We start from the raw sequence: 26,347 nt of genomic DNA on the forward strand, positions 1-26,347 counted from the left end.
ACCATCAAAGGCATGTTGTAGGGTTTGTACGAAAATACCTTATTTTACATGGCAATATACATTGATTAAAAAGACCAATGTGTTGTGACTCACAGGTCTTCATCAGGATCATTGTCTGCTACAGCAGAAAATGGTTCAGAGATTCAAACTATGGGCAAGAGCTTGAGAACTTGACTTTTTGACAGTGAAATTTCCCAGTAAAATTAACATGTTGACAGTCCATCTCTGGCATTTTCTGTTTTCATTGTATAATATTACATCCTTGGCTTCCAGCTTAATTGAACGAGGGGTTTGAGTGTCAAAATAATCCTCTTTTTTCCTAGGATCCTAATGCGTACTGACATTCAGAAAATAGATGTTGCTTTGTCTTCTTTGTTACAAAATGTATGTTTATTACTGGAAATCAAAACTTTTGAGACAAAGTTGTTGGAGGGATAAATAAAATGCACAACTTTGTACTATATTTCCTTCAATTTGTTGGGGAATGTAGCCTATATGGGAGAAGTCATGTTGCTTCCCAATTAATGTTAGGAAAATGGGAATCTCACTCATATTCCCAGATGGAATAATTTTCCCTTTGCTGTATAAATATTTCCTTATATGTCTATTTGTGGCGTTAAATATTTCTTCTGTTGACAAAGAGGGTAGGTTCCAGTTCCTGTTAACTTGCCTCTCTGAGTGGCATTTCACCAGCTGATGGATCCCACCAGGAACAGCATTCATTACCGTTTAATATTCTTCTTAAGTGACAAAGCAGATCTTTATTTGAGAAGTTGAACTTGATCATTTTTTTTACGTTTGCATGAAAAATTAAATTCCTTCCTATGTAGATAAATCTGGAAATGGGTGTGTCTGGACACGTTCTCTGACGTTAAACCTCTCTGATGATCCCATTGGCTCGCTACCCTACGTCATGACGTCTTGTTGTTGGTGAAGGGGCGGGTGCAGTGTATCGCCGAGTCTGAGGAGAAAGCCACCGAAGGATGCCCGTCTTTCAGGTGAGATTCAGCGGGCTATAATGATAATTAATCTAAATTGAAGGCAGACAAACGTTCCCGAGCGTCTCCCGCTTACAGCTGAAGGGAAGGACACTGACAGGAAGATGCCAACAGGTCAGTAAATGCGCTCTCTGAGACGTTAGCTAAGCAGCTAGCGTCACTTGAAATGGACTGACGTTAGCTAACGTGTGTCGTCTGCTTCCAGATGCAGTCAGGTGTTGGTACTATAATACAGGCCTAGTAACTGTCTAACCTGATGGAAAAGCAGTGGGTTTTACTATACTGATAACTTGCCAGGCCTAACGTAACGCTTTAGTATTGTTTACGTAGCAGTGAAATAGAAACTGTTTCACCCACTGGAACAGGCAGAACTGGAAATCAGTTTTAACTAGAAAAGGTAATCACTGCCCACTTCTTTAATTTGATATAAATGATGATATCTTCCCATAGCTAACAACATAAAATAGAGTTATATAAGGATGTGCTCTTGAAGGGCTAAAACTCTTATTAACTCATGTGGTTGCTATGCGCCAGGATATGATGAGCACAGTCACCTCACCGTTTATCACCCGTCAGTGACCTCTCATTCACTCAGTGACCTCTCATAACAGCTCCAGGTTAGTGTGGCACTTAGTCAGACTGCAGAGACATGCTGCACTGTGCTGCTCACTGCTGGGTTTGACCTCTGCTGTTGCAAAGCTTTGACAGCTCAACACAACTGACCACCACTCACCTCTGGCTTCTTGTCATGAGATGGTTTATGAGTACAGTGAGCCCAGACTGCTCTAAAACCCTTGACTCACCCTCTTAACGTTTGTCAGAAAACTTACCATGATTACCACGTACCATCTAGTGTTTTCACTTGGGGAAAAAGAATAATAGAACAACACTATGATATTGTCAGTTGATTATCATTTGAACTTGTTAAAAGATCTGTTGCCCTAATTTTGAGAGTTGCAGAGATTAATGAAAAGTATGATCAAAAAAGGCATCAGTGTGAAGAAGTTTCGTTTGCCCACTTGCAGTAAGATGTTTTACTGCAGAACAAGAAAGTTCAGTTTCATAGAGTATTTCCTGTATGAGATGCTTTTGTCTTCATACACATACTTCATTTCACTTGTCTCATTTTACATGTTCAAAGCTCACAGTGAAATGCAGTCCATTGCTCCAAGTTCTGCATACTGTACAGGCACACGGCACTGTGCTACTCACTGCTTTGTTTGACTTTTAGGGTCACAGACCAGATGGAGCCTCAACGATAAGTTGTTTGGCTGAAAATTAATAAGCTAAAATTTTGATAAAGAGTTAGGCTAAGGCTTGACTGTTTAATCTAACTGTTTGGGGGAAAAAAAGAATATCAAAATTCTTTTGTTCCAGCTTTTCAAACATGAGTATTTGCTGGCTTTCTTAGTCGTCAGTTATTGTAAACGGAATATTTTGGGTGTTTTGACTGTTGATCTGGTAAAACAAGACGTGTTATAAATCACTTTGGGCTCTGGGAAATTGGGATGGACATTTTTCACTATTCTCTGACACTTTTTATCAACCAGTTGATTCAGCAAGAATATAACTGGCAGATGGATAATGGAAATAGTTGTAGCCCTGAGGTCAGCACAACAGACTGGCTTTCCCTTCTCTCTGCTTGTCATGAGATAGCTGTATAAGACTGTCCATATTGCATGCTTTATTGTAGGGCAGGGTAATTCCCAGGGCATTTCCTGTATCAAATGGTTTGGTCTTTATACAGTAGCCTCTAGGTTTATATCCTTCATTTCAGGTATGGCATTTTTAATGGCTTCAAGTTGTGCATTTTGTGCTTTGTGAAATTGCCAGTGTGAGGAGATGATTTTTGATTATTTTCTTATATGTTGTAGACTAATCAATTACAGGTAATTGCAAAAATAACCACCTAATTAATTGAGAATGAAGATAGTATGATAGTCCTGCTGAACAGTAGCCACACTCATTAAAAACACAGATCAGCCACAACATTAAAACCACTGACAGGTAAAGTGATCATCTCGTTACAATGCATTTTTGTGCTTGGAAACCTGGGGTCCTGGTACTCATGTGGATGCCACCTGAGAGACACCAGCAAACCAAACACTACTGCAGATGAAGTACAACCTCTCATGGCAACAGTACTTTCCGATGGCAGTGACCCCAGCAGGATGATGCACCATGCCACACTGCGAAAAGTGCTCAGAAATAGCCTGAGCAACATGACACAGAGCTCAAGGTGTCAACCTGGCCTAGACATCACAGGACACCCCAGAGTCCCTGTGTCCATGCCATCACCATTCAGAGCCAAGTCTGATCAAAAAAGGCTCCTCTGTGGATTGGACTTGGGCTCTGAGGTATCTGCACATCTTGAGGATGCTCAATCAGATTGGGAACTGGGTTTTTTTGGCCAGGTTGATGCCTTAAAACCTCCTGACATCCTGCTTGGGGAGTTACTGCCATCTGTGATCATCGCTGCAGTGAAAAGGTGCACTTGGTGTGCAACAGTGTTTGGGTGGATGGTATGTATCAAGTGGCATCCACATGTACCGCGGCCCAAGGTTTCCCAGCAGAACATTGCATTGTAACGAGATAATAAATGTTGGTAGCTTCAACTGTCAGGGGTTTTAATGTTGTGGCTGAACAGTGTGTATTAACTGTGTGGGATGGCTTCTCTGCTCACTCTTTGATGGTCAAAGCCTTGTTTTATAAACGTGCATTTATGGTAATTGATGTAGACTTCATTTCAGGTGGAGTTGCCCATTTCCCCTGTTAAACACTGCAGAGAACCTTGATTCTTTGGCTGGTGTAGTGCATTTTTAGTGCCAACAGTTGATCAACTGCTTTTCCCCTTCTGTAAAGAACCAAACTTTAACTTGCCTCTAAACTGTGACCCTCCTGCTCCTCTCCTCCAGTATGCGGTGACTGAGACTGTGGCCTGAAGGCACAGTGGATCAGGTGGCGGCAGCAGCAGCACCAGTCAGCAGGCATCTAGCTTAGATGAAGGATGAAGAGCCCGGTGCACAGATGCAGGGATGTGGAGCACGGGCGGGGGCAGGGCGGGGCCGGGGCTGGTACCACCACCACCTGCCTGCAGGCCGAGCAGCGCATCCCTATCTCCAAAGATGTCATCACTTCCTCCTCTGCCTCCGCCATGTGGTTTATCAGGGACGTCTGTGGCATCGTGTGCGCCGTCATCACCTGGCTGCTGGTGTTGTACGCGGAGTTCGTGGTACTGTTTGTGATGCTGCTGCCATCCAAGAATCTAACGTACAGCATTGTGAATGGGACCCTGTTCAACATTTTGGCCTTCCTTGCCCTTGCCTCACACCTCAGGGCCATGTGCACTGACCCTGTAAGTGGCATTTGTGTGGTGTCATGTAAACACACAGTGAAAATTAGATGAATGCTTTAACTCTCAATGTCATGGAGACAAGTTTAGGGCCTTTATGGTCGTGATTAATGGAGCTGAACTTTAATAAAATTGTAAAAGTATGTTTAGCTTCTACCCACTTATTTCATTAGGAGGATTAATGAGCTGCGAGTTACATTTAGTCATCTACTGTGTGGTCATGTTTCTTTCTAGGGGGCAGTGCCAAAAGGGAACGCTACTAAGGAATACATAGAAAGCCTTCAGCTGAAACCAGGGCAGGTGGTCTACAAATGTCCCAAGTGCTGCAGCATCAAGCCTGACCGAGCACACCACTGCAGGTAGGGCAAAAAGGACATGAAATTCTCACTGCTGCATTAGGCATTCACAAACCCAATCCCACGCTTCCAGCTGCAGTGTTTTGGTGCAGTGAAGAAGTCAGATTGTTCTCAGAATTTCCAACTTCAGTTAATTTGTGAAATAGAAGTTGCTCACAGAATGTACTGCCCTTCACTTTATGTTAATGTCGTCCTTGTGCACACTTATTATTGTTGTATTATTGTTTATTGTTGTTTTTGGAGGGTTGATCCAGTAAGCATTTTATTTTGTTCTATTTCTCTTTACTTTACACTTAACTTGCTGTTTCTCTCACAGTGTTTGCAAACGCTGCATACGGAAGATGGACCACCACTGCCCCTGGGTCAATAACTGTGTTGGGGAGAACAACCAAAAGTACTTTGTGCTTTTCACAGTAAGTTCACTGCAGGAATAAGACAATAAGAAGTTGCTATCAGATTGTAGCTTAGAAGTCACAATTTTTTATCTTTTTTTGTATCTGTACACTGTGCAACTGCTCTTAAGGATGTGAAATCAGTAGTAGTTGCTGTTGTAATGCAGCACAGATACAGATGAGAAGTGAATACCCCCTCTGTTTGCAGTTTCTGTATGTCATGAGTAGTCCTTCATTATGTTCTCCTCTGTTATTCTTTTAACCCAGATGTACATTGCACTCATCTCTCTCCACGCTCTGCTCATGGTGGTCTTCCATTTCCTCTACTGCTTTGAAGATGATTGGACAAGTGAGTGTTGTTTTTTTTAACCTATGTTGCCTTCAACTCCCTTCATTCATAAAAAGAAAAGCCTCTCTTTAAGTCATCAGAACTGGAGCTCTAAACTGACGATCTTTCTTTACAGTGTTTGTATTCGGATATACATTATAAGTAAAATAAAACAGTATGTTAGGCTTAACATAATTCAGAGTTATTCTTATTCAGCCAGTTTGTATTATTATCAACATTGATCTATTTGTCTTTATCCATTATTTTCCTTTAGACGCTTTAGAGATGCAATTTTCTTTGCTTTACAGATGCATGTACATGTCATGCTAATGGGAAATTGAAATTGATAAAACTGGGAAACACAAACGGAAAGAGAATCATTCCCACAAACCAACAAACCAAAAATACACAAACCAACCCATTCCAGAGCCCCTCCACCCACCAGTCGCCTTCATTTTCTGAAGCAGCATGGATGTTGTATGTAAATATTTGGTTTATTTTGGACATTTGTGCTCCATGGCATGGGGACAGAAGCTCTGGGAGGCATTGGCTACACAGGCAGTACTCACTGGGATACATTCCCAGCTGGATCTGGCCTCTTTGGGGTTTGTTAATGATAATAAAAATTAAGGGTTTTCTTTTTTAGTGTACGCTGCCCAAATATAAAAAGGGACTTTACTTGGATTAATACAGTCATTTCTCTTTATGTCTTAAAGTGCTGGGGGGATATTATAGCATTAATAGGCCTTCTCCAAAGCTATCACAACACAATATTCACAGGTATATGAGTGACATTTTGTCACAACATTCCTGCTGGACTCAATGTTGTCCTATTCTTGCTGACAGAACTGGGTTGCATAGCACAGTGTGAACTTCAGGAGGACTTAGGAGCACAGTCTGTCAGCATGCAAACCATATGTTCATGACTGTGTCTTGTGGTAAAATGCACTAACTGGCTTGGGAAACATCCAGAGGCCTTTACGATCCCTGAACCGGTTGTGTTTGTTAGTGTTGCTCAATTATGGCAAAAATCATCATCACAATTATTTTGGTCAACATTGACGTCACAATTATTTAACACGGTTACTTACTGGCTTTGCAAACATCATGCATTTATTGAACTTAAAAAACAATACAAAAAAAATCTTTATAACAGTGGATTTCTGGAACTTAATACATATAATTCAAATGTTGGTAGCTCATTGGCCATAATTCTTACTGCAACACTTAAGGCATTCAAATACTGGCATTTTGTCAATAAATAAGAATAAATAACAAATGTAATGTAATTCTCATCATCAGTCTCTGACCTGTTGATAATTCTTGAACTGCAGCTTGTCCTTGTTTACACAGGGCAGGCACAGTGGACTGACTAATTGCACACTGTAGCAGGGCTCAGGCACTTAGACCATCCACTTTAATTCAATATTCTCTACAGCGTACAGTGTGCACTAGTGAGTGTGGTCAGATATATGCAGTAATTACTTATTGCTTTGGCCACGTCTGAATCTGCAATGGGAGGCTGCTTGAACGCTACGGGGAGAAGGACTCCAGGCTGTTTTTGTACCTTTTCGCTAATCAACACATTCTGGCGATGCATTTGTAAATTTACTGTGAAAAGCCATCCTGAGAGCTCCGCCTTGTAACGTAATGAGAGCAGCGGTCGAGGTAACAGCGGGGTATTTTTAGAAATAAAATCACTAGAGCGTCTGAAAAGTCACTAAATCTAGTGAGAAAGTCATCAAGTTGGCAACAGTGAGTGCACCGCTGTAGAAGAAAGGAGAGTGCTGGATTTATAACATGAGATAAAACGAGACCGTCATTGCCAAGTGGAATGTGGCACGTTCATCTCATCTCAATTAGCTCGATTTCATAATTGTTGGAAGCCAAAATTGTAATTGAAAATAAAATTTGATGAGTTGCCCAGTCCTATTCATCCTGGTTGCAGTGTGTCATACTGTATATGAAAGCTTGATTTCAGACTGTTTTCAACTTCTTTCATCATCTTCATCATATTTAGATTTTGTTCTGTTGGTGCTAAGGCACATGTGTCTTAGGGTGGAATCAAAACAGTCTATAGAGCTGACATTGAATGACAGGCCTCAGGGTAAGACCAACAGTGCACTTGTGACTTGCTGACACACAAATAAGGCATCATTTCAGAATGAGAATTTGTGTGTGGAGACAATTAGTTGAAATAGTTGTTGAAGATGGAAACAAAATCTGCTACTCATAAAGCTGTAACCAAGGGGTTTAAATTGAACCCAAGGCTTTTCTGCAGCCAACATCTGGCTGCTTTTTTTCTAGAGTTTTCTGGAAGTTTCCCTTTGTACATGTGCTAAAACTATAGACACACATTTTCCTTCCTGCTCAACAATCCAGCCTCCTGATCCCAAACACTCACTACCCTTCCCCTTTTACTGAAGCACCCTCAGCAGGTGATAAGTGGGCATACTTGTTGACAAAATTGCTTCAGTGCTTTGCAGCATCACTGTAATGCTGCAGGCGAGTTAACAGTAGAGTTCAGTAGTTTCTCTCATTGTAGCGTCCAGCAGTTCCTCATAAAGTCCTCTTTTTCGCCTCTTCACTTCTCTTCCTCCATGTCCCTCCATCCCCTCCCAGAGTGCAGTTCCTTCTCTCCTCCAGCAACAGTCATCCTCCTCATACTCCTGTGCTTTGAGGGTCTCCTCTTCCTTATCTTCACCTCTGTGATGTTCGGCACCCAAGTCCACTCCATCTGTACCGACGAGACCGTAAGTGATTCATTTAGTGACCCACACTCCTCCTCCCTCTGATCTCACTACTTTTCTTCTGCTCCTTTCCCTGCTGCTGCCACCCTTTGCTTTTAACATTGGCATCTCTGACCTTCTAATTCAAACTGTTTATGGTTAAGTAACGTCTCCTTTTTTTGCAGCCTGGTAGAATAAGTTGCAGCAAATTCCCTGCATGTCTTAACTCTGACTGAAAACACTGTCTGAAAAGTGGGTAACTGCCAAAAAGAAAGAAACTTCAACAGAAAAGGGAAATTTGTGGTGTAGTGACCACAAATCTTCTGTCTCCTTGATGTCAAGGATCTGTCGAGCAAATCAGTCCCTGATGTCATTGTAAGCTTCGCACTTTATGCACTAGGATTCAGAGCTTGACAGGCATAGCAACATTAACTAATAGCCTTTTCATACAGGAGACTGAGCCGTGAACTCTACTGAACACAAATTCAATGTGCGTTGGAGTGGACCCATTCACAGGAGACAGCCTTCACAGGTTTATGTCTGGCTGTCACTGTCTGCAGAGACTTCAGTCTTCTCTGTATTTTCATAAACCATGAATCTATCAGAACTACACCGAATGACATTGAATAACTACCAAATACAGGAAAATTTCAGTTTCACCTCTCTATATAAGCCCTCTACCTCTTTCTCTGTCCAAATCTGTGAGCTTTGCATGCTTGTCTCTTTTTCTTTGGTGATTTTTTTTTTAAATTACTTTTACACATTAGTATCATTAATTTTTTTTCCCATACCTTTAAGCAGGGCTTAAAGCAAAGATGGCCCACCTACAATATACCCCCATTGTATGAAATGGTATACATTTCCGGTCTCCTAAGTAGGCCTTGTCCCCCGTAGCCCAATCAAAGATGAGGGAGAACCGCCAATCAAAGACGAGTATCCCCAACCTCACTTGGTTATCGTAGATTAGCTGGACTAACCGTTAGCCGTTGGTGGTGTCTGTAATAACTCAGTAACTCAATAAACGGTCCGTGAAAAAAATATTTTTTCCAGCGGATATCTTAGTTACAACATGATTGAGCTAGCAAAGCAGTTTGTGTTGCTATGTGTGGTATTTATTCAGTTTTGGGAAATCACGATGTCTAGAAAGCATCAGTTGCTGCAGCTGACAGGGACAGCTAACACTAGCAGCAAAGCTAACATCAGGACGTCATCTGTTAAAAGCCTCCCGTTGTCGGATACGACATGAAACTACTCCAGTTAGCTCAATCATGTTGTAACTAAGACATCCGCTGGGAAAAATATATTTTTTTAATCCAGTATCTTTGGTGAAACTGCACTGATTTCAGCACCAGAGAGGAGCTATCTGTTGCCAGATCTCGCGAGAGTGTGTTGTTGAGACAGAGACAGGTCTTGAACAAATTTTCTCCTGATTTGTCTGTCTGAAATTTGCCATTTTGGTGTCGGAATATTCTGAAGATATGTGGCTTGTGATAAATGGGTCCAATATTTGCTTCCGTGACTATGGGGCGAAAGAATCGGCCATAATCTGTAATCACGTTCATTTCTCCCACTGAAGTCAATGGACTCAGGACCTGCTGTTAGTCTCCTAAAGGGGAGTGGTGGTCGCGAACCCCATGTGACACTGATACAGGACACTGACTCGCAACCGTCTTGGTTTATCCACTGTCTTTGCTTAAAGTGCCACATGCATATAGATTGTGCATGTTAAGTTTGAGCTGTATGCACCTGTGCATGTAACTAGGCACAGCTGACAACTCACACACATTGACCATATGTAGACACTTAATTAATTAATTTATAACTTATGATAATGTTGCTTCACAAAAAGACAGCCATTATCAGTGAAAATTAGAATTTAAAAAATGTATTAAATTGGTCTCATGGAGCACACCAAGTTTCATTATTAATGTGTAGTTCATTTATTTTACACAAATATTAAAATTGAAAATAAGTTCTGTTTTTTTTTCAATAACTTCCATGTAATGTGACCCAGCACTACAAATTTAAAATCAAAACATGTCACTACACTAGACACACAGGACAGACCTCTTCATGTGGGATTTTAGTGCTTCTTCTATTTTATATCAATATTTCTATGGATAATTTTTCCCATTAACTTCAATGTAATGTATCCCAGCAACTCAAATTTATTATAAAAATGTGTTACTGCACTGGACACACAGGACAAACCTCTTATGACCATATCAAAAATTGTTCCTATACCTTATACAATTAAAGTAATTTAACTGTACATTCCAATTTATCTGCAATTTGGGTCAGATCTGGCTGTGGCCAGGGCGGGAGTGCAGATGAAGAAGGACAAAACACCAAATGGTGCAGTAAGAAGGATTTTTTGGAGCATGTAATTTTTTGAGTTACATGCACCACTGCATGTACACGGAAAAAAAAATACTCTGAGCCCAGCTGTTAGGCACACCAGGTCACTAAAACTGGACAGCTTACAACCCAGGCCTGAAGGAGGGTTGTATGATGTACGCTGAACAATTCATATAGAGCACAGATGTGTGTTTGACCAGTGTGTGAGTGTAAGGACGTTCAGTTCAGCATCTCCCCGGCTCAGCATTATTTCTCCACATTTTGATTTGGTATTCAGCTGTTTCCCTCATTTTGGCAGTTACCTCGAAAGCACAATCTGTGATCTCAACGTAGACAAAAAGGTTGCTCCATAGCCAACATTTTAAACCTCTTAGAAACCTGCCTGATCTTGCCAAATTGTTTTTTGTGGTCTTTAATGCAAAATTGAAACCAGACAGTAATAATAAAATCTGAATATTATGTTTTTTATGCTGTTTATGGTTTTAGAGAGATCTGAGTTGAGAAACAGTCAAAATCTGAATTATATATATGAATATAATGTAACTTACAAAGTGCTAACATATTGATTGAGCCGTTAATTAATACCAAAATTCTGATGTGTCTGTGATCTAATTTTGTTTGCTGGTGTCATCTCACACCAGTGGCAGATGGTACTTGTCTTAAAAATAATTACTGCAGGCCATGCATTTAACCTGTGTCTTACTTTATGTTTACAAAGCTTTAACAATCTGCTCTTGAAATCAATCTGTGTTTTCTGCTACAGCCACAGAAGCAGTGGCTACTGAGTAAAACCACTGAGTGATGTACTTGAAAGCTGTAAATGTGTTTTCATAGAAAGGTAAATTTGTCCATGTATCAGTGGAAGAAGGAATCAGTACCGCCTCTGTGTAGTTCGGTGCCATCCTAAAATCATTCAGTCTGTTGGTGTGCCTGTGTATCAGAGCTCACTAATCCAAACTCCCTTTCCTGCTTTGAACTTCTTTTTGTCTGCAACTCTAGGTCAGATATATGGGAGACATTTAATCATTATGTCAAGGAGAGAGGGCTTTGACAGAGGGAAAGGCAACAGGACACAAGCAGCTACATTATGCTTGTAGAGAAATCACTGAAATACTGGGTTTGTGTCCCAGATGCTTTTAAGAAATGGTTAAATTTTTTTATTTATTTTTTTAATATATATTTAGTGGGTTGAAAAAAAAAGTATTTGTAATTTGGTTTGTGATTACTGCCTGGGTCACGAAAGCACACCAACTGAAGTTTGGTTGTCTCTCATTTTCAGGGCATAGAGCAGTTGAAAAAGGAAGAGAGAAGATGGGCTAAAAAAACTAAGTGGATGAACATGAGGGCGGTATTTGGACACCCTTTCTCCATATTGTGGTTTAGTCCCTTCTCCACCCCTGACCAAGGGAAGGCTGAGACCTATCAGTATGTGGTGTGAGAGCTCAGCGCAGGGAACGAGGCGGCTGGGTCAGAGCCAGAGTGGGAACCCTGCCTGGCTGCATAGAGCTCTGCTATGGCAGTCTGTCGCTCCCAGCGCTGAACATGATTTACATTGTATCTCCCACACTAGCCATGGACAGCTTTCCTTCTGCTTTTTGTTTTGCCATCTAAGTGCGCTATACACTTTTATTTTTGTGTTGCCTTGAGTGAGTTGAGTTGCAGAGAAAAAGAAAGCACTTTCAGTTTGTGAATCCTGTTTGAAATCACTGTGATAAATCTGTTTTTTTTCCTGAGCTGTTTCTATTTCTGTTGTTGTTTCAGAAGCCTTCTCTTTTCTTGCACTGTGTTTACGCTTGCTTTCCCTTAAAGGGTCAGTTCAGTTAAATTCCAAAAAGAACACATTTTCTCCTGTCTCCAAAGTGGTGTCTGGCTGTGCTGATAGTTTTAGTTTTAAGAAAATAACCCCTGCAACTGCCACCCCATTTCAATGGAAGAGAATGGAATTTAGTATAAAGCTGCCTCATAGAGTTACTTTCATGATCGATAACTCTGCTAAATATTTTCTTCGAGAATATAAGTGCGCCTCACATTTTCATGCTTTCTTTCAAATTGTTTTGTTCAACCAACAACAGTTCCACACGGGGCGTCGGTGGCTTAGTGGTGGAGCGGGCGCCCCATGTGCAGGGCTGTTGCCGCAGCGGCCCGGGTTCGGGTCCAGCCTGTGGCCCTTTGCTGCATGTCATCCCCTCTCTCTCTCTCCCCCTTTCACACTTGACTGTCCTGTCAATTAAAGGCAAAAAATGCCTAAAAAAGTATCTTAAACAGTTCCACAATCCAAAAGACATATATTCAGTTAACTACTGGAGATAACACAAACATTTCATGATTAATATTTGAGGAGCTGGAAGCTGTGAATTTTTTAATGTTTGCTTAAGAAATTATTGAACGATTTTCAAAATTGTGTCAATTGACTTAAAAGAAATTGTTTCAGCTCTAGTTTCATTTGTGGTCAAAAAATTGAAAAATGACATCACAGAAACTGTGGCAAATTGTTTTGTAGAGTCGATATCTTGGTTACTAATGCAGTAAATGCACAGACCTTAACAGGCGTAAAACACAAACAAAATGAGCCTTAGCACCACATTTCAAAGTGCTGTCCATTTAGAGGTGGTGAAATTTTAATTTGTTTGTAGTTTTGTGCTGTAAATGTCTTGCCTTTAATCTTTTCTGTTTGCTTTGCAGACAGACCACTGGCTAGCTGTGTCAACATGTGGAAACTAAGGATGTTCCTGGCCACTAATTTCCCTGTCGACTAAACTAAAATTTTAATTAAGACAATTAAACACTCATAAAACACAAAAAATTTAGCACAATTTATTGTTAAGTAGTTGAAACATTGTCCCAAAAATACTGTGTGCATTAAGAGCCCTTTGAAGCCTTTAATCACAAACTTCAACAACCATGTCGGATTTTAAATGCCGCTGGAGTACGAGAAACTTTGCGCCATGTGGTATGAATGTGAACATGATGGCAACTCAGTCAAAAGTTAACCACTAACATAACATCTAGAATAAATAAATTGCCTCTGAAATGTGGGGCGCATTGAACCTTGCAGATTATCCAACAAAATGATAGCAATTCACTTTAAAGTAAATAAAACAACATCTAATTTATAACTAAATTCCAGCTGAAATGAGAAGCATTTTGCGCCGTGCAGCATGAATGTAAACCCTGCACATTATCTGACAACAACTCACTCAAGTTAACAAATAATATCACATCTCAAAAAAGATAATTCATTTTCTAGATCAAACTGATCACTGGTTTTGTGAGAGAACATTTCTCCAATTTCCTACCGTGCTGTTTTAAAACTCCAGTCTACTCAAGCATTACCGCGGGGACGGGGACTGCTGTCTGACTGCTCTGTAGCCCTCACTAGTGGCAAGCGGTTGCATGACAAGCAACCTCGTACATGAATAAAACACTAATTGGTTTAATCAACTAATATTTCTGGTGCCGACTAGTGAGGTGGTGGATGTTTAATCGTATAGACGACCAATTGCAGGCATCCCTCGCGGAAACGCAGTGCTCACTACCCACCTTTTGGTCTCCACTGGTTAGCCAAAGTTAGTTTTGGCCCCTTTGCACTGCACACCATTCAGATTGGAGCTAGCTTGCGGCAATGCTCATTGGGCAATTACAGCTGGTACACCATCCTGATCCACTGTGGCAGGACGGCACCCTCTAGTCTCACCCAAGGTTACCCTTGTGAGTGTGCTGCCTAATTTAAAGCTGTAAAACCCCTTTAGCATTGTTAACTATGTTAGCACCACTAACTGTGCTAAAAGTGATAACATAGTGGCCAATGGCTTGGGATGGCATTACCAGTTGTAATCACCAAATGAGTGGCATCGTTAGCTACCCCCCATCCGACTTGGGTGGTGCACAGTGCAGAGCAACAACTGTTAGCTAACCAGTGTAGCATGAATACTTTATTAGCTGTGTTGTGGTACAGTATAAAGTTAGTACTTCTGCTAAACTGACGGGTAGTAAAATTAACCTATAGACCAACATGCGTAACTGGTCAAAATACTCTTGGCCCTTAACTGATTGAGAGTCAACTGTTGACATCCCTAATCCAGAGTAACCAGGACTTTGTTTCTGGTTATACAATTTGCTATTGTTGACTTTTTTCGGATTTTCAAAACATTTAAAATTACATTCACCTCTACTGTACAAGGCTGAGGGCAGAAAATTGAATCCTGGAAAAGTAAAACCAAACTACTTGCCTGGCTACATACTACTAGTGGTAAATAAAAAAAATTGTCTTTTTGTAATGTAGTTGAACTGACCCTTTAAATCATTCTCTTTTTAGACAGTAATCAGTAGTGTGTTTTTGATCAAATAAACCTTTTAAATAGGTCCCCACTAGAATGGATTGGATGAATGGTTAGGCTACAGTAGGTTCAGGGTAACAGTCTCTGTAATCACATTCCTCATGGGAGCCATTCTGCAAACAGATCCATTCTTAGGCCGACCCTTTTAAATGGTGCCAAATACAGCACGTAACGGAACAGTTTGCCATCATTATTGTGGATGTTTGGTTATTTATGATTGTAAAAATATTTTAAATGCACCCAGTTGGGCAAAAAAAGGTTATTTTTCTGCTAAAAGTCAAGTTGTGGCTTGTTATCACCCATTTTTACACTTAGAGATGCACCGATCCCATGTTTTCTCCTGATACCTCAGCTCAGGGCATCTGCCAATATCGACTCCCCATGTAAATACCAGTGCTCTGTTTTTTTCCTTTTCCTTGGGATCATTTTTACGGTGCCTCCAAACAGTAAATACTGGGTACTCCAAAAGTACCCAGTATTTACTGTAAATACTGAGATCCAACCCCCTAGTTAAAATGCATCCAAGAATCTAGAAGTAAAAATCACTGATAATGTTATTGGTGGGTAAATTGAGTGTTGAAAGTGTCCTCAACCCACCTGTGTGAGACAGGTCAGTATCTTATACAGTGACCTTGTTGTATTTGAGCCCTCTGGGAAAAAAAACTACATACAAGGCCAAAAAGGTGCCACCTGCATGTTACCCAAGTGTGGAACATTCTCCCTGATTCCTCTCTGATACATGCTCGACTAGAACAAAGCGTTTGTTAGAGGGCAGAGCTGTTTTTTTTGAAAAAGCTTAAACAAGCCAGGAATATTTGTTCATTTCTCCAAACAAAATCAATCCTGAAACAAATTGCCAGCTTGCTTTTGTTGCGGCAGGTTTTGCTGAATCATTCTTGCATTGCTCAATGAGGAAATGGTTTCAGTCAGTACAAATGTCAAACCTCGTTTTGTTTTTCTAGCAGCTAATCACAGTTGTCAGAATGTTGCCGGTAGAGTTAGCAGGCTGTCAACAACCACACTGCAACATACCGTAAAACTTGAATTAAAAGCCAAGCCACAGTTACACCTAGTTCCTTTTACTAAGCGGGTTTGGCTACACGTTTTGACATGCTGGACTGGCTGCCTCTGATTCTGCCAATTAGTTTATTTTTATATAACTTCTTTGGATGTATAAAACCTCTTTAAGTCCACCGAGTAAAGGGTGACCTACTTGAGCTAATTCTGAGCTGCTTAGATTGCACATACAAATGTAAATGTTTAAACTCTTGTCCATATGGACATGCTACGCATCGTTAGCTTGATTAGATTCTCCACAATCCAGGCATTCAGTTCATTTTACTGAAACCACCACCGCCAAAGTACAATTCATTCAGATTTACTGGCATGGTAAAAGAGAGAGTTATAGAGTCTAAATATGCCTCCATTCCTCAGTTAAATATTTATAATCTTTTAGTCTGTAAGGGTCCTCAGATCAACAGCATCAAAACAGTTTTTCATAAAAAATAATCCAAGTTATGAATATTGGTGTGTAAAGTCCATTGCTCACTGACTGTGACTGTACTTTTAACTGACAAACAATATTTTCTCCTCTTCCTGCGCTGTGTTGTTGGGTACACTTGTTTTCGTTACCTTGCTGGCTACAAAATGAAAATGTACCCACCTTTCTCTGTTTAGTTTTCACTCCTTTCTCACTGCGTTTCTCTTTCTGCAATAAATCTTTTTTGGCTTTCATCCTCTCCAAGGTAGGCTACCTGTATTTTGATGCGTCTCTTTCTCTCTCAGTGCATGAGAATGGCCTAACGTCAGATGCGCTGTCTCTTAGAGCTAGACCAAATGAATGATTCATAATTAAATTGTGATTAGATAGTCTAATTTTATACAAGTAGTATTCATACTGATGTCAATAAACAATGTGATATTATTTCGCGTCTTTGCTGAGCAAGAGTTTTGTGCAGGAGGATTTAGGAGCTCATCCCGTATAACTCCTGTCTAAAACATACACCGGTTGTTGACAGTGACTGAAGCAAATAAAAACCTGGGATATTAATTTAAGTTTCACGGTATGCTCATTCTCTCTTTTGTGAGGAAAATTTTGGCGCCCCATAGTAACACTAATGCTCCCTGTGTGTGTGTTCATGTGCTATAAGCCCATGTGGTGTGTTGATATTTTGAGCGTGTGCCAAACTAAATAAACCACAGAAAGACATGATTATTTGGGAAAGCTTTGATATGAAATTCCTCAGAAGGGGACCTTGATTTGACCTTAAAAATGAAAGTTGTATTTAATCATGTGTGGAGTCAAAGGGAACCACCATATAAAAATGTATAACTGCATACATCTTCTCATGCGGCAGCGGGACTTCAGCTTGATAAAGCATTTAACAAAGTATTAACTTTCACCACTCACATTTACACGTGATACTAAAAATGCTAATTCGCACTTTGTATTTCTCATTTTCTCCTGTGTGAATTGCTCTGTTCTGAAGTGTATTTTATTCTTCTATTCTTTGTTTACATGATATTTTATGTATCCTTTGTTATCTGAATGCATGGTACAGATGAAGGTTAGTTTAGTGATGTATGTGAAACACTGCTGGTATGATGATGACGTCTCACTGGTGAGAGTGATGGTGGAGATGATTTGTTTTTTACAGAAATTTTAATTCTTTCTAAATATTCTGAAGATATTTCAGCACATGCGCAGAGAATAAATACTTCTCAGTTGCAATGCAAAACTGTGTTTGCTTGCTTTTTTAAAATGTATTTATTTCTCTTTGATTGTAGATGGCCTGCTACACCCAAATGTGTTCAACATTTTTTTTCATGTTTAAGCTGTGTGTGGTAACTTTTAAAATAACTTATTGTCACATTTGCTGAAACTGTCACTATATCCATACCATAGTACATGAGACACTCTGTGAAAAAAGGTGCTTCTAATGGCATTTCCAAAAATCCACGGCACCTCAGCAAAAACAACCACAGAGTCTCTAACGTAGCTGTCGGTCATGACAGTGACTGTGACCTGCGGTCAAACGCTGATCAAACATGAATCAATATTCTGTTACTGCATTGCCTATTTCCCACTCTTAAATGCTTTCATAAACATATTTTAGTGCACTGTTTAGCTGTAAAACAAGAAAGTATGTGACGTGGTTGCCATGTTGGAAACAGTTGAGCCAAAACGAAGCACCACCCACCAGCAAACTTTCTCATTTTACAGCTAAACAGTATGCTGAAATATATTTCTGAAAACATCTGAGGTGAGAAATAGGCAACGCAGCAACAGAATCTTGATTAATATTTAATCAGCACACTGCCTAGTTTGACAATTTGACCGCAGTTCACGAGCAGTGATTGACATGATTGTCAGCCGCGTTAGAGACTCCTTCTGGCTGTGATTGGTTGTTTTTGTTCAGGCCTGGTGGATTCTTGCAGATGCCATTAGGAGCATTAGGAGGAGGAGCATTAATTTTTTCACAAACTGTCTCATGTACTACTGTCTTGATGTAGTGACAGTTTCAGCATATATTCTTTTCTTTTTTTTTTTTTATAAAAGTTTCCAACTACAGCTTTAAGAAATGTTAAATAAACAGTGTCTCCTTCCCCTGCATACAGTCCTCTCCTCTCACACCCTGCATTGTGAAATTTTCATTCAGTCCTCGTCTTTCGTTCTACTCCAACTCCTGTTGCCTTCTGTTATCTGCCTCTTCCCCCTGCAATGTTCTCTCATGCATTTGCTTTGGTTGATAACTCATTCTGCCAAAAACTTTCTGAAGCAGACAACTCTTTGTAATCTTGAGGAGAGGTAAGCTTACAACAGAGGTCACGTTAGCTGTCCCTTTGAGCTGAACACATCACACGCATGCTGATTTCAATCTGAAGGCCAAAGTGGGCGTCATTTTCTTTTTGTTGCTGTTTCAGATTCAACCAAACATTCTGAATGAATGAGTGAACTCTGTGTGTAACAGGATGCATGCTCCATTATGACCATTTGACTTGTTTGCTTCTTCCTCAGGTTGTTATATTGGTTGTTATATTTTATTTTCAACATGCATGTGAGTCATTTTGCACAGTATTTTATTAGTGTTGGGCATGTTTCTTAGAATACAAATGAATCAGGATTTATACAAAACTATTCAAAGGATACACTATTGTATTACAACACACGTTTTATGTACACTGAAAGAGTTACCACTCCTCCTGTCTATACTGGCTGCGAAGCGATCCTTTCACAACTACACTGTAAAAGATAGAGGACAGAGTATACAGTCATTGCACTGCACACAAAAAGCATTCCATCTGGGTTTCATAATCAAATAGGAATCTTGTATGATGTCTTTCATTGTTTGGGAAAATTCGATTTTAACAAATAACAACTAACTAGTTTGTTTAAATTCAACCCACGTAGCCTAACTGTAAAAAAAACAATAAAGAATTTACATTGTTGTGATCAACCTAAACTAACCCCAGTCAGGAATGGGTGAAAGAGACCTGGACAAAACACCAGCAATAAACTTACATGTGACTGTTGCCATGGCAAAGGCACCCATTTGATTTGTGTGACTCATTCTACTGATGCCTTATTTTAGTTGTAGCTCAGCTGTAGAGTATATTTATACTAAACACCCTGCTGGTATGATGCTTTAGGGGGTATTTTGTCCATCTGTCTGTCCATTCAACAACTCAGGGATGCCCCATGATGCGATATTATCACGATACTTAAGTCATGATACAATATTATTGTGATTTCAAGCATGTTACAATATACTGAGTATTGCAATAATATATATTGCAATTTATTACCTTATTAATTGTGTCCCTAAAGGAAAACTTCAGCATCAGTTTTATCTAATAAGATAAGTTTTCACTCCATTCATCTCACTTCAGTCATTTTTATTGCAGCAAAATGTATTTATTGGACTGAAAAAGCATTCATTTTATTACTCTAGTAGGCTACCTAAAGTTTAGTGGCTCAGAGGTAGAGCGGGTCGTCCGCCAATCGGAAGATCAGTGGTTTGATCCTCGGCTCCTCCTGTCTGCATGCCAAGTATCCTTGAGCAAGATACTCAACCCCAAATCTGTGGCACCTTGTATGGTACTCTCAGCCACCAGTATATGAATGTGTGTGTGAATGGGTGAATGTGACTCGTAGTGTAAAAGTGCTTTGAGTGGTCGGATGACTAGAAAGGCGCTATACAAATGCAGGTCCATTTACCATTACCATTTATTTGTAGTATTAATAATTTATATAATGAAAAATCAACACCTGGCATTCATGTATTAATATGACATTGCCACGCAAAAATACAGTGATACTAGGATGCATCTACCTATTCAATTTAGATACGTACAACATTGGAGCAAAGCCAATGCTGCAACTTTGTCTCTCTCTGTTGCTATTGCACTGACTAGGAACCTGCATGCAGGTTTTCCAGCTCAGGTGTTTAATTTGTGCTCGCCATTGTATGACTGACTAGCATGCCAGTCTGCTTGTTGTGCTGATAAGGCCTAAAATTAAAAATATTTATTCCCATCTCCTAACTTATCAGCCTCAGCTGTGCTCTGTTACACATAAAGAAGGATTGCTTTACGGCCAATATGGACAGGCGTGATTACAGCGACCGATAACTCTTTCAACATACATACAGTACATTAGTTTTGCATTAAGATAGTCTTGGAAAAAAAATCAAAACCTATCCTTTAATTTAAATTTAAAGGTTTATTTGAGTCATCTTCAGTCTGATTAGTGTCTGAGAAACAGGACCAAAGAGCCAAATCATAGTGTGTTGTCACAGTTTAGTCATCAGCTCTCTGTCATAGTAGTGTTTAATAGTGCATGTAGACAAAGACATTCAGTCCATTTCAGCTCAGCTCTGTTCACCTCAGACTCTTACTGCTGTGTTTTCTCCAGGGGATCGAGCGTCTGAAGGGAGAGACGGGAAAGTGGGGGAAGATGTCGTGTTGGGAGTCCATGCAGATGGCGTTCGGCAGCCCGTTCTCTCTATCCTGGTGCAGCCCCTTCGCAGGGCTGAGCTGCAAGAAGAGCCCTCCAGAGCACATCCCGGTCCAACAGGGGGAGATAATCGAAGAGGACGTCATAGAAATACCACTCAACTAGCTCTGCCTGCAGTCAGGAAGGCATGCGCCACTCTACAAGACTTTATCAGGGCTTTCTACTTAGCGAGAAACCACCTGAGATTTTAATATAAACTTTTTATCTCAAAGACTTTCTATACTTGAAGATATCACATGCAACACGTCCACTTTCTCTCCCAGTGTTGATGCAGCTATTTGTAGGATGTACAGGACAGTAAACTTAGATTCTGTGAGTGCTTTTACCAAACTACCATGGTGATCCTTCATAAATGTCCTGCGATAAGAGGGAGTCTAATTCCACGTGGAAATGATCCTTTACTTCTAACTCATGCTGCCAAAGCTGCAGTATTTTCCTTAAAGCATTGTGTAAAAAACTAACTGGGGAAGTGAAGGAGCTGAAGGACTCCGAGCTGCTGTCATGCAACCAAAGTGTTTCTGACTTTAGGAGAGAAGATTTTGAAGCATCTAATCGAGCTGTCTCAGGAGAACACCACTAATAGTAGCACTAACTGAAGCGTGAGCAGTTTGCTTTCAACCACTTTGCTGTCTCTGATGCCTTTTGTGAGGATTTTGATCCACTGTGCCTTACCTGTCCTGACAAGCAGACCTTTCAGTGTGTATGATGTATTGTTCAACCACTCACTGGTCTTGTTCTGGTGTCTTGGTCCGGAGTCGCCATTTTCATTACTTTTTAAACCTCTCTGTTGCACATATGGAATAGTTGGTCATTGTGAGGAAGAGATTATTGTGTAAATGATTAAACTGCTGGATAAGGGCTTTTAACTGTTCAATGGGTGCTGGTTACCATGGGACCACTCATGTTTTCTCATGTTTACATTATTTTAACAAACTGTTTTATCATTGTTTGGGTTTCATTTTTTAATTCTAAAATACATGGAAATATTTCATGTATCTGTTCATCACAAACTGTTCTGTTTGTAAGATTTCTTCTGTGAATAATAAAGAAACAGCACCAAGTGAGTCGTAGTTTATTTTTTACAAACTCATCTGCACAGTTTTACATGATGTACAAAGGCATTTACAATAAAAGTAAAAACTTTACTGTTGCTGTTTTGATCAGCAGTCTGACAGAAGAGCAGGAATAGTTTCAGTGTGACATTCATCTGGGCAAAACAGGTCTAACAACCAAAGCTTGGCTTTATTATGGAAGCTGGAGAGCAGGAATTTTACACATAAATGACATCTGTTACATTCAAGTCCTTGCCAAAGGAGTTAACACAATGCTGATTCAGCCTATAGCTGCCAGGGAAAGCTCTCTGTATTTCACAGTTTAGTGGAGAAGTGGTGTCTGATTTCTGTGGCGACTGAAGTGATGTGCTTTACATCAAACACACAGAGCGAAACACAGAAAGGGGGGAGATTTTTTTGTCTTCTAAAGGTTTACCCAGTTTTTAAAGCCAGTCAGTTTTCCAGTATTAAACTTTAAAAGTAAACTACGAAAATGACGGACTGCATTCAGAATGACAAAAGTAACCTCCCTTTAAAGTTCTGAACTAGCCACAGCGGTGTTGTCAACAGGGGTAGAGTGTGCTTTCTACTCAAATATGACTCAAATTTCTTACCTTTGTTGACAGAGACACAAACCCACTGAAATAATGCAAAAGACAAGGCATATTATGAAATCAATACACCTTCTTAAACTGTTACGTGCTTTTTGTAATGGAAGTTGGAACACCCTGGAGAGATTTTAGCAAGCTGGCTAACAAATACAACTATCACATCTGACACTGTCCGCATTCAGCGTGATTATCGCCTCGACAGGCGATGGTCACTCGCCTCCATTTGCTCATGTGTGACTGTGCCCTTAATATGGACAGAGATTCATTCTAAAATGGTGCTAAAACACTTGCGTGTAAGGAGATCATTTACATTTTAAAATGAAAACGTATTAGCGCAGACATGGCATTAAAGAGGCTGCACTGAAAGCTGGAAAGGCATTATAAAAGAAGAAAGCAAAAGTGTGGTGATGTCACTGGGTCTCAGGCTTGATGCAGTTACTGCAAGCAAATGATTTGCCCCCGAATATTATGTATTATTCACTTCAATCTATTTTAGTCTATCTGTTCCTTTACTTTCACTCAAAATGGTGTGTCCTTTCCAAAAGGTGCTATTTTCCAAGTCACAGTTCTGTAAATACCTGGAAATAAAAGCTGAAAGCAGATCCTGTCTTACTTTCATCTTTTGATGTCCAGCCCATTGTTTTCAGTGTGCAGCAAAAATAAAGGAACTGGCCTCATTGTTCCAATAGCTTCTGAGGAGACTGTATGCACATTAGTACAAAACACTTCAAGATAAAATGTGTGTAAAAATTTGGACTCCAAAATGTCTGCTGATTTCAGTGACCCAGTCAGTTCTAACAGTTACTGATATACTCTCACTGAAGAAAAATACAGAAAAAACAACTGCACAGAACTGATGGTTCAGAACGTACCATCAGCTCTGTGCAACACAGTCTGCTTTTGTAATTGCACTTCACATTAAGACACTGAGCTACCTCTCTTCTTCTAGACATGAAGGAACATTTCCACCTTCCTGTGACTGAAGAGCTGTTGCTGCGTACTGGTGACGAGTCAAACCTACATCACTTGTCCTTTTTGTCCTCTTCCTGTGGGAGTGTCTGAGGTGTGGACCTATGAAGCAGCAGCAGTCCACACAGTGTGAGAGAGACTCCCACCCACCATAGAGTTGCATGACTCTCTCCAAAAATCACCCTCCCCAGGATGGCCTGGACACACAAACAAAAGAGACTCACTGTGAAACATAGATGCAACAGAAGTCTGAATGTTCTCACAACAACTTTAGCTGAGTGCATTTGTTTTCACAGGCTCAGTACTGTTAAACATTGTAGAGGAATGCCATGAGCTTACTGAGCAGATGAAGTTGGATGCAGTGGTTGTGACTGTGGCCCTGGCTGAAGAGGAGCAGTGTCTGAGGGCCTTGGAGAAGAATGTCCACATGATAGTATTACAGGTGAACAGCAGGCCTCCACACAACAGCCGCAGGGGGATGTGGAGCTGCAGAGACACACAGGTAAAATGAGAAAGCAGCAGTCAGCTATGCAACCACAGGTGGGTGACAAGTGCAAGGAGAAATCTACTACAATATAAGCATTCTATGTTGATATTTGGTTCTCCAGGGGTTTCAGGCTCACCAGACTATATGTGTCATATGTATATATATTTTTTGCTTTAGCCTCTGTTATGACATAATCAATACAGTAATTCTATCTAGATGCGTAACCCTAACACTGTGTACATAAGGTGTCTTTCAACAGACCCTTTTTGCAGCAGACAGGAATAGTGGGAAAAGCACAGGTGCAACTAGTAGTTGTTATTGTAGCGGATCATTGATAATATTAATTATACTTACCACCTACAGTAACATATTGAAATGCCCGCTGTGATAGTATCTCTTCGTCTTTTTCTGCCTATTCATTTGTTCCTTATCACTACCACTATCAATGAAACTAATGATGATATGTTTATTGTCCGCTGTTTAGGATTTAGTGGCATCTAGGAGTAAGGCTGCAGACAGCAACCAACTGAAACCTCTCCCATGTGCCAAGCAGGCCCAAAGGAAGTGCGCTGGGCTTTGAGGCCAATTTTTGTGGTGGCCAAACAGTGGAATTATAACCTCTGGGTCTATCACGTGATGCCCTGCGGCCCAAAAAGACATCTTCCCATTGACTAACATAGTGAAAGAGATGCTGGTAAATCAGTGTATACATTTTTTTGAGCATTACAGCCTCTGCGAAATGACTCGTTTCACTATCGGGATTTAATCTATTTGGTATAATTACATTTGGAAAGTCTAGAGGAGCCTCTTGATTGAACTATTTTATCTCCATTCCAGTTAATGGAGCGTTAAATTGGAAGTTAGCCAGCTCGGCTGGTGAAAGTGTCTAGTGTGCCTGCTTTATGGGCTGCACAGTGTGGATGCAGTGCCGATCATCTGGGTAATTTCATATGCCGCAGTAGAACCAATTTGGCTTCATGCACCAAAGAGCAACTTTCATAGGAATGAACGGGGACCTCTGCAAATGCTGTACCCAGGTCTCTTTATACATCCATGGTGCCAGGCGTGTAGGACAACTAAGGTGAAAACATGAAATTCGAAAAACTCAAAAGGCCCCTATCTAAAGCCAGTGTTTTATTTGTCCATTTTGGGCTACTGTAGAAATAACATGGAGGAATATGTGGAAAAGGACATGCTATGTATGTAGATATGGTGCGTTCCATTCGTGCCAGAAGTCGTAATTTCCGTGTTCCTAGTTGGAAATTTCAACTGGAATGCCCCTTGAAGTTGCATTTCCAATTTAGAAAGTCAGAGGAACCTCACCCATCCCGACTTCAAAATCCAAAATGGCCACTCCATGCATCAGTGGCACTGAAAACTGTAGTAATATACTGTTTAACAGAACTTCTGTTTAATTTGTGTCTAAAACAGTTATACACAAAGTCCTGTCCAACTTGTATCTGTGGGCATTTTGCTATGGTGTTTGTATGCACAATATACAGCATAATGCCTTGTTATCAACTGATATTGCTATTAAGAGCTTGTGTCTCTGAGTTGTTGTTCCTGAAATGCAATTGAAACGGTTGTGATGTCAATCCCAGCTCCAACCTCAAGGTAAATGGCACACAGCAATAGAAAAGGCTCATTCTAAGGTTACAGAAACACAACGATTGTTAGTCTCATGTGACCATGCACTAATGAAAACATATGATATTGTTTTCCATGTCTGCCAATACATCCTCCTGAATCATGTACAGTTTTCATAACCTTAGAATGAGCCGTTTATATCTACATATGGAGTGTGTCATCTTCTACGCAGTCCACCATGTTGTTTCTACAGTAGCCCAGAATGCACAAAATAAACACTGGTTCTAGACAGAGCCATTCAATTTTCCCCTCAGCCACCATAGATCTCTTAATACCTGGCACATGAAAAAAAACCTCCAGTTTGTTGCAATGTTGCAACCTCACCACTAGATGCCACTATATCTTATACACCAGACCTTTAACCACCCCAGGTATCAATATAAAACATCAAGGAATACTCCTAATCTTCGACAGGGACAAAAAGAAAGGACAATGTTTTACAAAAAAGACACAGACAGAGATGTGATATTAAGATCATCTCACCCAGTCACAGGCTGTAGTCCCACCGTGTGTATCAGTCCAGCCGCTGAGCCCAGACTCACACATCTCTCTCATGTAGTCAGCACCGAGTGACAGCTTGGCACACAGAGAGGCTGCAGCACCCAAAAAACCCGCTAACAACGCGTAAACCGACCCTGAAATCATATTTGCAGAGTATGGCATACATTACCGCCACACCGGTAGTACCTGCTGACAGCAACGTCAAGTTTGACAA

The 26,347-nt window shown here is 40.4% G+C and overlaps 2 protein-coding genes across 5 annotated transcripts; one reads left to right on the forward strand and one right to left on the reverse strand.

The window, feature by feature from the left end:
• Window positions 1-913: 913 nt before the first annotated feature.
• On the forward strand, window positions 914-21,930 carry LOC117265567 (palmitoyltransferase ZDHHC3). Of its 4 annotated transcripts, none has more exons than XM_033640119.2 (7): window positions 914-1,112; window positions 3,914-4,353; window positions 4,585-4,709; window positions 5,023-5,119; window positions 5,366-5,447; window positions 8,049-8,179; window positions 11,793-12,716. In XM_033640119.2, the coding sequence occupies exons 2-7, from the start codon at window positions 4,006-4,008 to the stop codon at window positions 11,949-11,951; spliced, it is 942 nt and encodes a 313-aa protein (XP_033496010.1). In that variant the 5' UTR covers window positions 914-1,112; window positions 3,914-4,005; the 3' UTR covers window positions 11,952-12,716. The 4 variants fall into 4 exon arrangements, with proteins under 4 accessions (XP_033496010.1, XP_033496008.1, XP_033496009.1 ...); XM_033640117.2 differs by lacking the exon at window positions 11,793-12,716 and adding an exon at window positions 20,765-21,930 and having other exon boundaries at window positions 927-1,112; XM_033640118.2 differs by lacking the exon at window positions 11,793-12,716 and adding an exon at window positions 20,765-21,930 and having other exon boundaries at window positions 927-998.
• Window positions 21,923-26,339, reverse strand: LOC117265569 (transmembrane protein 42-like). The gene is made up of 3 exons (XM_033640121.2): window positions 26,116-26,339; window positions 23,838-23,984; window positions 21,923-23,695 (listed from the first exon to the last, which is right to left on the reverse strand). The coding sequence occupies exons 1-3, from the start codon at window positions 26,293-26,295 to the stop codon at window positions 23,552-23,554; spliced, it is 471 nt and encodes a 156-aa protein (XP_033496012.1). The 5' UTR covers window positions 26,296-26,339; the 3' UTR covers window positions 21,923-23,551.
• Between the last annotated feature and the right edge of the window lie 8 nt (window positions 26,340-26,347).

The sequence above is a fragment of the Epinephelus lanceolatus genome, chromosome 10, assembly GCF_041903045.1.
Source record: "Epinephelus lanceolatus isolate andai-2023 chromosome 10, ASM4190304v1, whole genome shotgun sequence".
NCBI lineage: Eukaryota > Metazoa > Chordata > Actinopteri > Perciformes > Serranidae > Epinephelus > Epinephelus lanceolatus.

Bases quoted from the DNA above. Each gene is read 5' to 3' on its own strand.
- LOC117265569 (XM_033640121.2), bottom strand. From the start codon at position 26,295: ATGCCATACTCTGCAAATATGATTTCAGGGTCGGTTTACGCGTTGTTA. The intron at 23,985-26,115 runs GTGAGATGATCT...GTGTCTCTGCAG, and splicing joins GGACTACAGCCTGTGACTGG to CTCCACATCCCCCTGCGGCT. The intron at 23,696-23,837 runs GTAAGCTCATGG...TTGTGTGTCCAG, and splicing joins CATCCAACTTCATCTGCTCA to GCCATCCTGGGGAGGGTGAT.
- LOC117265567 (XM_033640117.2), top strand. From the start codon at position 4,006: ATGAAGAGCCCGGTGCACAGATGCAGGGATGTGGAGCACGGGCGGGGG. The intron at 5,120-5,365 runs GTAAGTTCACTG...CTTTTAACCCAG, and splicing joins AGTACTTTGTGCTTTTCACA to ATGTACATTGCACTCATCTC. The intron at 8,180-20,764 runs GTAAGTGATTCA...TGTTTTCTCCAG, and splicing joins CCATCTGTACCGACGAGACC to GGGATCGAGCGTCTGAAGGG.